The sequence below is a fragment of the Drosophila erecta genome, unplaced genomic scaffold (assembly GCF_003286155.1).
Source record: "Drosophila erecta strain 14021-0224.00,06,07 unplaced genomic scaffold, DereRS2 tig00000092-arrow-pilon, whole genome shotgun sequence".
NCBI lineage: Eukaryota > Metazoa > Arthropoda > Insecta > Diptera > Drosophilidae > Drosophila > Drosophila erecta.
In genome coordinates this window covers 14,224,133-14,234,681 of record NW_020825207.1, presented here as the reverse complement: position 1 = coordinate 14,234,681, position 10,549 = coordinate 14,224,133, and the positions used below count along the sequence as shown (strand labels likewise).

At 49.7% G+C, this 10,549-nt stretch overlaps 1 protein-coding gene across 3 annotated transcripts in view; it reads right to left on the bottom strand.

Moving 5' to 3' along the window:
* Positions 1 to 5,274: 5,274 nt before the first annotated feature.
* Positions 5,275 to 10,549, bottom strand: part of LOC6547013 — a 43,286-nt gene continuing 38,011 nt past the window's right edge. For 2 of the 3 annotated variants that reach the window (XM_001974664.3, XM_026980323.1), the window contains exons 3-8: positions 10,308 to 10,502; positions 9,578 to 9,743; positions 9,354 to 9,507; positions 9,136 to 9,281; positions 8,864 to 9,077; positions 5,275 to 7,554 (exon numbers count right to left, since the gene is read on the bottom strand). In XM_001974664.3, the coding sequence (XP_001974700.2) occupies positions 5,468 to 7,554; positions 8,864 to 9,077; positions 9,136 to 9,281; positions 9,354 to 9,507; positions 9,578 to 9,743; positions 10,308 to 10,502 (2,962 nt within the window). In that variant the 3' untranslated portion in view covers positions 5,275 to 5,467. Of the gene's footprint in view, positions 7,555 to 7,866; positions 8,120 to 8,863; positions 9,078 to 9,135; positions 9,282 to 9,353; positions 9,508 to 9,577; positions 9,744 to 10,307; positions 10,503 to 10,549 lie in introns of all 3 variants that reach the window. The other variant, XR_003407861.1, reaches the window with a different exon arrangement.

Sequence of the window (10,549 nt, the reverse complement as noted above, 5' to 3'; positions counted from 1 at the left end):
TTCCCCTTCCCCTCCCTCTCCATCCTGCCTCCCCTCCCTTCCTTCGCTTTCCTTCGACTCGATCTCTTCATTCGATAAATAAAGGACAAGGACGCTCTGTAACTAACTTGTGTTTCCTTTGCAGGGGCCAGGGGCAGGGGCAGGGGCGGGGGTCAGGGGTCACGGGCTGCAACCGCAAATTGAATGCCAACTGATGCGGCTGCTGCCGAAGTCCTGGCCCTCCCACATCTCAGCTGTTGCGCACTTGTGGTTCATTAGAGCGGGGCAGCAGCAGGCGGCTGGAATGTGTTAAGTGCTTGTTGTCAGTCGCACCCGAAACTTGGCCGGATTTCACGCTCCTGCGAAATCCTGCGAAGTGCTGCGAAGTCCTGCGAAGCACACCGACACAATATTGGTTTTTCCGAGAATCGCAGAATCAATCGGCAGTCGCTGGATGGCCGTAATTAACTTACGAGAAGACGTCGCTCGGAGCTGCTGAAAAGTTGACAATCCGGCTCTGATTGATGGCCCAAATCAGTGGACTCACATTCCTGACAATGGCATGGCAACCCCAGCCCTCTTACAGATTTATCGGCGAAACTTTGGCGGCTCACCGACCCCGCCACCTGCTGGGTCTCATAATTTTAATGAGCTTATTTTATTACATTTAACGCACCGAAGAGCCGCCGCCCGCAGATCATCATGCAAATGGCTTCCTTTCGAGCAGCGATTGTGTCGCTTACCTTCGTCCTTGGCGGGCTCAGTGGCCAAATCAAACTAATTCCAAGTTCAATAAACAAGTCTAAATGAGTATCCCCGACCGGCCCATTCCCTAATCAGCACCAGCCTCCCGGGCAGTGTAAATTCTTATGAAAATAAGCAACGTTGGCATGGGGCGCGGAAGTCGTTGAGGGTTCCAAGGATCATAATCGAGTCGCTGGAGAGTCGACAAAAATCGATTAAAAGCTAAGCCATTAGACCGCGTAAGCTGGGTTATTTGGGGTGCAGCTAAATGCCAGGCGCACAATTAAATTGGGGTGGATATGGCGTTAATTAAATGCGGACAGGTATGAGTTATTACGAATCTGGACAGCCATGGCCGTCCTATCTCGGATTACCCATCGATTATGTAGCACGAGGGATAACGACACACTGCATTATCCTTTTACGTTTCCGAACGGATTACTCTGTCCTCCGCAGCGGGCAGGCAATACCTTAAGAGCTAGCCGGAAAAGGGATCATAAAGGACGCCAGAGTACACACAATCTTTTAGGGCCAAAAGCTGTTGGCCATCTGCACATCTGCACACTTGCGAATGTATGGATGTATGGATGTGTGCCTAGTGCCGAGCCACCTCAAAAAGAAAAAATACAAATAAAAGTAAAAATAAAAAGGGCCGGGCCACTCAGACGCACAAACAAACAAACAAACAAACAAACAAGCGAACAAACGAACACTCAGGTATTCTCGCATGGCAGATGAAGAAATATTCGCGCCGCCAGCCGTCACTCTCGAGGGATTCATAACCAAATAAGCCGAATTTTTAAAGCATACTTTCCGCCCACCGCCCGCCAGCAGCCAGGATTCAGCTGGATCCTTGGCAGGGATTCCCGGAGTGGCGGGGCCACTGAAATTTCCGAAATGAAACTTTAAGCAGTGTGGAAAATGAAATTTAAATAACGATTTATTGCCTTTGAAGTATGATTATTTGCACGGTGGGACGAGGGACTACGTAAACATCGGGAGCAACGGCCGTGTCGACATACCGCATACCCTAGCATGCCAACAAGACTGGACAGCAAAGTCCTGGAACTTCACTTGGGCAGCAATAACTTAGCTGCCAACTTGTCACTGTAGTAACGCAAATGAAATGAGCTTCTTGCAGGCCATTTATCAAGTGCTATATTAAAGACTGAACGTTGCTCAGTAGCTAAGCGATTATAATGTTACTTTCTAGTAATATTGTAATATTAATCTATTTCCAAATAATAAGCTTCCACTGCATAAATCCCTCTGCAACAAGGCAGAAGGCAAAAAATATCAATTAGTTAGCGCACAATAAACACGGCGATCTAAGACATTAGCTTGCAATTTGGCCAAGACCTACAAACTTGGCTCTATTATTCTGTGCCCTCCAGTTGCTCGAAACATGTGAAAATAAGAAGCGGATATCGTGTAGCCGGAAAAAGCAAGAAACCCTATTACATGCTAGTGGCATTTAGGGATGTGAGTGGCCGTACGCCGCCACCGGATGCGTCCGTCGTCCGTCCAGCCCCATAAGCGTAATGAAGAGCTGGACAACTGGAATGGATGGGAGCCACCTATGCCACCTGCTCATATGGCACACCTGTCCGCCCGTGTGTGCTGGGTTATCAGGATCAAACGCCGGCGGCAGCAGACGAGGTCGCTCCTTTCGCTATCCAGCGCCGGCTGCTCCTGCTGTCGCTGTCAATTCATCGCATTGGCATGAAATTGCTTTTTGCGATAGCTGGGAGGCAACAGCAACAAGTTGCGCCTATACCATACTATGGCACCCATACTATATATAGGACGTCTACGGTCGGGCTTACAAAGGAAATGAGAAAAGGTTGGCCGGGTTGTTTGCCCGCCTGTTGATGTTTGTGGGTCTGGATCTACTTGGAAATTTGCGTGGCGCAGGAAACAGGATGTTGTCGGTGGGCTGGGGCATTGGGGCATTGTTTATTCTTCGTCGGCGGGCGGGAGGCCGCAAAAAGTCAGGCCGGGAACCCTAACGAGATACGAAAATGCGTAAAGAGCTGCGAAAAGGGGCGCTCATTTCGGGCGAGTGGGTGTGGCACTTGCGGCATGCAAATTACAAGCGGAATCTCGACTGTGGCCCACGAACCTCGATCGGCGGTGGGGTAAGGACGCTGGTGGCAGGGGAAAGGGCATTAAATGCGAGAAGCGAAGGGGCCACGACAAAATAATCTCTCAAATGTAAGAAAACTGGCAGCGGGGGGCCATTTCCTCCTGCTGCAGTTAAATGCCAAAATGGCAATTTGCTAAAGTTTTCCCGAGTTAAGCGAGCGGACGAGGCAGTGGCCAGCGAGCTCGGATGGGGTGCCAGAATGGCAGGTTCAAGGGGGTTGGGACGAGATTTTCCGGGGGCCATAAAAGTCAAAGCTTGTCTGTTACACTCCCAATATTCAGTTACACTGAGAAAAAAGGCATAGTGCCCCACTTACTTTCGACTAATTACTTTTGCCAATCAATCATCGTTCACACTCCTTCATTGTACTTCCCGGAGAGGAAATCGCATGCAGCATTCACTCATTCAGTTAAAATGATATATATCATTCTCTATGGTGCTCCGAAGTGTGACTCGAAGGCGCTCTTAAAATGCATTGTCTTTTTATAAAGGCTTGGCTTTTTAAACCTATTACAGGCATATTCTGTTTGAGTACTTACATTACTATCATTTAAGTGAAAGTTAAAAGCAAAGTATTGATGTACAACTTGTTGTGTTATTTCATATAACCTATATAAGTTAGCAAAGTGAGCACAGTTTTTCTTCGAGTGCATGTCAGCCTGTAGTAGATACCCGGGCTCCACAGCTCAGCATCCTGGCACTTGTTGAGCGTTTTGCAAGCGAACGGCAACAAAAACGTGTCAAAGAAATTGAAATTCTGTGTGTAAGTTAGTGTGTTTTCCTTGTCCTCGCCAAAAGTGAGCAGGTAAGCTCACCTGCGATGTCAGTGGCACAGAAAAGAAGTGAAGGCGACCTCTACGCCAACGGGGATAACTCGTAACATAATGCAGTCAGCTCACGATTGGTAAAATGCTCGGGGCGTTGGGGAAAACGAAGCGCCCGGGGTCCTGGAAAACTCAGCTGCAAACCGATTGAGCCACTCGCTTGTCCGTTGAATGGAGTTGGTCTTTGGCCCAGACATTCGACCTTGCACCCTGGAAATGAGCTATGAACTCGGCTTGGCCTTCTGACTTCAGCTGCATCCTGGCGCTCCAGGTCTGCGCCATTAAATACATGCAACTGCCAAGGACATGCGGCAGGTCTCTCGGTCAATTTAACCAAGTGGTATGTTAGCGGATGGTACTTTTGAACTTCTGCCAACGGGAAGTGCGTTAAATAGTTTAAACTGTTTGCTCGAATGTGGATTTGAGTGGGCGACTCGTAATTGCACGGTCATTTGGCTGCATGAATTATGCAAACGCAAATTAACGTGGATTTTTTGCCGTTTGTGGGTGGAAGCGCCGTGTTGACACTGTTGATATGTGTGCACTCCCCACCCAGTGTATACATCGCATTTAATTTTCCGGCAGATTACTTTGACGGTCGCCAATGGCACATGGCCACATTGCCACATGGCCGCCTGATTTCCATCATTGTTCAATGGCGGAACCTCCAGAGAAATGGTCAAAGTGTGCATAATCAGCGGAAAGCTCCTGCACAACCGTATATTTGCCCCGAAAATATTCCGGACTGTATAAGTGGATTACGTCATGGAACTTGTCTGACCGGACCTGCCATTCAAATTATAAATTTAATTTTGTCGTAATTATCAGGCGAGTGAATGTCAATCAGACCATTTAGCAGGTAACAGGATTAGCATTTAAATGAGTTAAATAATGGTAACTTTCCGTTGCTAGTCAGGCTTCGAAGAATAGGAGAGAGCTTGCAAAATAATCTGAATTAGAGAACAGAGGATTTAAAGTTAGCTTAGAATTATTAAAGGCATTGAACAATGATTTTACATGATTTATCATTGGATATTTTATAAGCAAAACTGCACTATAAAAGGGCTAGAGCACTCTACATCCATAGTAATTTGGGGTTTTGACCATTTTGCACTGGAAGTCGGCAAAGTGCTCACAGAATAACAAACCCACAAATAAGATTCACAGAAATTCAGTTAAGTGATTTCCCCAAGAATTAAATGTTTCCTATTGCATATTTTTCGGCAGCAAAAGGACTTCTCAAATGCTTATTTTTAGTTGCATACCTGTGGGCAGTTTTATCGGTTATTAAAATAGAGCTTTTCAGCCACTTTTCAGATGGTGAAAAGCTCTTATTTGTGGTAAGCTCAATTTTACATTTACATGGTAATTTTACTTTTGGTCACAAATTGCAGCATGTCAAATTATCTCAAATGATGTCAAATAATGTAAAATGTGCCAACATGTCAAATTTGGATTCAAGATCATAGCGCAGAAAAAGTATGCTACAAATAATGTTGTGCTGCAAACTTGCTTGAAAGGTTATTTTTGGCTACTGCTTACTACTGCCTTTTGTCCAAAAAATGGTACAGGACCTTAACATTTTCAAATTGATTACGAACTTTATTAAATGACTCTGCGGTTACGCAACTAAGCTCTAAATATAAAACAGTCGACTAATATTATCTAAGAATAGCATTGCATACAAAGTGTGGATCAGACACTTAAAACTATGTACATGTAGAAATAATAAAGGAATTTCATTTATGGCAATGGGACGTGCATCACTAGGATCCTACTTGTTGAAGTTCTCGATCTGCTGAAGTACCCAGCTGCGGGAGGCCGACTGGCAGACGATGACGCCCGATCTCTGCTGGATGAGCTGATCCTTGGGAGGCTTCGGCGCAATCTGTGGCGGCTGATGGGGACGTGGACCCAGCGGAGGCGGTGGCGGAGGCGGACTGCTGGGACGGCGTAGGTGGACATCGTAGTCGCCGGAACGCTTCTCGTTGTCATCGCTATAAATGGCCGAGTCGCGGAAATCATTCTCCAGGCTATCCTCCACCTGCTGCTCGTACTCGAAGGTGGCGGCTGGCGGATCCACTGCGGATCGCTTGCGCTGCTGCTCGCACATGCTGTCGTTGGAGGAGGAGGTCAGCGAGAAGACCGAGTCGCGTTCCGAGTGGTTGAGGGCCCCCAGTCCGAACAGAGTCTTGGGATCCGCGTAGTCCACGTGGGCCATCCTCTCACCCAGCGCCTCGCTACCCTGGCGATGCAGCACACTCTGGCGGCACATCTCGCTCACGTCGGACACCCGGCGCTCCGGCGGTCGGTTGGAGCGTCCGAAGGCCATGCTCAGATTGTCTATGGACTTCAGTGCCCGTGGCAGCAGAGAACTCTCCGATCCCGAGACTGAGTTCTTCGGCAAGGGTCGTGATCCGTGCTCTTGTACCGCCTCCATCGACAGATTGATCACCGTGCTCTGGCTATCTCGTTTCAGCGTGGATCCCGATCCATTTGAGGACGTCGAAGTGGTGGAGGAACTGCAGCTATCCCTCTGCACCGTCTCCTCGCCCACTCGCTGCAGAACTCCTTCGGGCGAGTAAACCAGGGTGACGTAATCCGATTCCGGTCGTGAGGCTGCGGGAGCAGTCTTCGATCTTTTCTTCAGCATCTGCGAGGACTTGGCTCGCCCCAGCACCGGTGAGAACTTGTAAGGCACATGGACATTGCGCAGCAGGGTCTCGTAAATGGGCTCCTCGCCCACTCCTCGCACCTCTTCAACTGTTTTCCTCTTCTGCTCCTCCAGTTCCAAGGGTGGTGGAGATCGCGATGGTGGGCGAGGCGGCGGCAGGATGGGTCCACGACTTATATCGGGACTCACAGGACTCACTGGACTCTCGCGCCTCTTCTGCTGTTTGTTGTATATCCTCTCGAATTCCTTGTTGTTTTTCAGTAAGTCCAGGACTATCTGCGCATCTCGGTTGGACTTCTCTGCTGGGGACAGCAACTCGGTCTCCCGATCTGGGTTGTAATACTGATCCTGCGTGGACTCATCCAGAGTGGCGGCTTCCTGGGCCAGTTCGATTTCCCCGTCCGGACGCAGCTCCTCGGTGGACTCGGTTATCTTGAGTACAGTCGCACTGCTGCTATCGAACTCGCTGAGATCCATGTAGAATCTGGAGCAGCTCTTGGTGGTGCTACTACGTTGCTTCTTCAAATTGGCTATCTTTTTGGGCATCGTCTTGTGGTTGTATTGCTTGACTTCAAAGAATCCCTTTCCCTTGGTCTTGCGCTCCGAGAGATCGGGCTTGCTGCCCCTCAGGGAGGCGGCGCTATCCTCGTCCTGTTCCCGTTCCCTCTCAACCTCCTCGTCCAAGCTAAAGCCTCCGATCCGGGGAACCGACTTACTGCGCTCCTTGAGAGCCTTGTAGCTGAAGACGGGCGAATGCGACTTGGCACTGCGACTGCGCGGATCCCGCAGAATGCAGGAGCACGCATCCAGTTGCTCATCCTGTTTCGCATCCTGGTCGCACTTGCAAGGCTCCTTGACCGGCGTCTTCGTCTCCTCCTTCGCTGCAGCATCTCGTTTGCGATATCTCATGGCAGCAGCCAGTTTCTGCAGAGCAGTATCGTCCAGGCTGTTGTTTCTGGCCAGAGGCTTCGAGGGCTTCGCCTGGCCCACCGATTCCTCCTCCTGCTCCAAGGACTCATTGAAGCTGTCGAAGGAACTGGAGTTGGCCACCGTCTTCCGCTTGAACTTGGAGTTCCGCTGGCGTATCTCACTCCTCCGGCAGGCGTTCCTTCGCTCCAGGTAAGTGGGAGTCGAGTTACTTCCCGAGTTGAGGCTCCACTTCCAAGTGCTGCGATCCGGCGTGCGATCTGATATTAAGACAATCCATTAGTCAAGGTCTGATTTAGTGGTGGAGAGAGGCAGTGATAAGCGGTGGGGTGAGCGGTGGGTGGCGGTTGGCGGGTGGCGGATTGTGAGCGAAAAACAAACACCAGTGAGTATGCATTCTAGGGTATCATGCAGTCTTCGGGATCGATTGATTAGTTATTGCTGGTTAGTAAGCGGCGTTCTAGTACGATTATGTGTTCAGGGTTAGGATGCATGCAAACAAAACACAGCCCCGTTCGAGTTAGAAGGCCAATTAAAGCTAGCAATCCAAGTACGGTTCTCGCAATACTTACTAGGCTCTTCGGACACCAGAGTTACATTTAGCGAACACTACGATTACGAATAGCTTGTTAAACAACTAGATGTACTGGGGCTAACCGTTGTCTACAGCCCTTAGTTTCTGTCTGATCGGATTTTATTTGGTTTTTGGTGGGTTATCAGTCTCTGGGTGTGGGGATTTAGCCTTAAAACGCCTTAAGCACTAGTCAAAGTTTTTTCGTTTCTTTGTTTTGGGGTGTTTAGTTTTAGAATGCATCACTGGTAGTACTACAACGGTAAACATATAGCATTTCGTAGAGTAGAGTTAGATCAATTGGAATTAGTACTAGAGTAGGAAACCAACTAAGCGCGGTAGGTTGTCGGCCAAAACCCCTAACGATCCAGGAAAGTGGGCGCCCGCGGTCCGCAATTAAAGTGCTCCTGCATCGCTTCCAAGTAATAAATCAGTCCGCCGCCGAGGCGTCGACAGATTTGGCACGATTTTGGCGAAAGGCTAGCCTCGCTAGACTCGCTTGCCACTCGGTTATGTCACCTGGTCGCAGCTGGAGCGTGCGAATCATAGGTGCACCGCGCGAAAGTCCTCCATGTGGTCGGGATTAAGGAGAGCCCCGACAAGGGTGCAGTGAGAGAAAATATCACCCATTTAGTTTATACATTCACACTACGTTTAATTTGGCAGTCAGATATGGATTAAGGTACGTGGAAAGATCTGATTGAAAAGACTCGATTTCCCTGCACTTTTCTCGAAGTGGCTCTCCTTCCTCCTGGCCGACAGGCATTACCCAACTATAACAAGTACCCGCATGTGCATAACTGTTAGGCACTTCATCATCTCGTGCAGTCCCCAATCCAAATCGTTAAGTGTTTTGGCCACATGACAAAAGACACAACAAAAAGGTGGGGGAAAAAGGGGGTAAAACGAAAAGTAAAACAAGGTAAGACAAAGTAAAAACTAAAACAGCAAGAGCCCTAAGCCGAGCCATCCAAGTTGGCCAAGTGGGAAGCACTCACCTTCCTCGTTGCCCAGCTGGTAGACCAGCTCCTTGGCGCGCATCGGAATGTCTAGCTTCTCCAGCATGACACCTTTGATGTGCTGCGTCCAGATGCGCTTCTGGTCACGATTCCGGGCCGTCAGTTTGATTTGGTGGCGCGGCTCGTCGAAGGGTATGACATAGAAGCTGGTCGGTTCCCCGGGCAAGTGCTCGCTCAGCATCAGATTGTTTTGCTGGAAGATTGGTGCATTACGAAGATAACTCATGGATCGAAGGATCTACTCAACTCACCGAAATGTAGGTCTTGAACTGCAGGCGTCCGTCCTCCTTTTGCTTGGTGATGATCAGCATGGTGGCGAATAGGAGAACCAGCCGCTGCTTGTTGTGCTGCTCCATCAGCAGGCCCTCTTGGCGCAGCTCTCCCAGAACCGTGAGCTCTACGAAAAGGGCGAGGGAAGGGTTTAGTTTGGCGCCCAGGAAGGGGCTTAAGTGGGAGATCCCACACTCACCTGGTCCCAGCCAGCCGTCCAGAATGCCGGACAGCTCCTTGACGCGACTCTGCTGCTCCTGCTTTCGCTTCACCTGGTCAATGTTGTGCGCCACCTGGCGCATGATCACATGGGCCTCGACCACCTCCTTCACATCGCAGTGCTTGCGCAGGCTCTGTTTGGATGGAAAAGCATATGGTTAGGGACTGTCACTTGGATAACCCACTCGGATCATCCCCACTCACGTCCAGCAGCAGATGGTACTTGAGGATGCGCTGCACCGGCTTCAGGAGGTAGGATCCCAGGGGCAGCCGATGCTGGAGCAGCTTCTGCGTGGAGGCGAGCAGAGAGTACGTGTGCGTGGCCTGCAGCAACTTGGTCAGCAGCGAGATGGCTTCCGGGTAGCTTGTGCTGTGGGGAATCGGGATTTATGACATGTGCTTTAGGTCTTCATCATGGTCGGCATTAAATCTGAATTTCAAATCAGCCGCTGGGAGCAGAGTGGTCAGTTTGGGCAGTGGGAGGCACGATGATGAATGCGGCGTGTCATTGGAGGCGACAAATCAAACCGCTGCCATCGCATCCCGCTCCCCAAATTGGCATGGTCGGCCAGGTAAACGTCCGCGTTTAAATGGAACGTGGCGTGCTTGGATTGCCAAGAGACGCCATCGCCATCGACATCACCATCGCTGGCGTTTTGTGGCGTTTTGTTTCGTGTCATGCTGCTAGCCAACTCCTAGCCTATCGAGATCGTTTTGGTCGTCGTTACCGTTCTTGGCAAGAGGCTATGGCCACTAAAACAGTATCGAAGATGGAGCGAACACGCCAGCCAGAGTGGAGATCTCGGCCAGAATACCCAACTAGGTCATTATTCGCTTCCATGAATAATGGGTACGCTCCAAGGATTTCGTTTGTAGGGACTCACCAAACTGCTCCCAGGGCAATAAATAGCGATATACTCTACCATCCACTCACCAGTAGGTTGTGTACACATCAAAGCCATCGCGCAGGTCAATGAAGCACCTGGCGATCCTCCCGGGATCCCTTCCCGTGTTGATAAGTCGCTGCAGAAGCATCGAGTTGAATTCATAAATCTCTTCAATGTTGGCGAAGAGTATTTGCAATTCGTCTACGCGCAGACAGGCACGCTCCTTCCAGTCGAGCAGGTAACTAAAATACTACAGTGTGAGATCCTTGAACGAAAGGTGAAGCTGGAG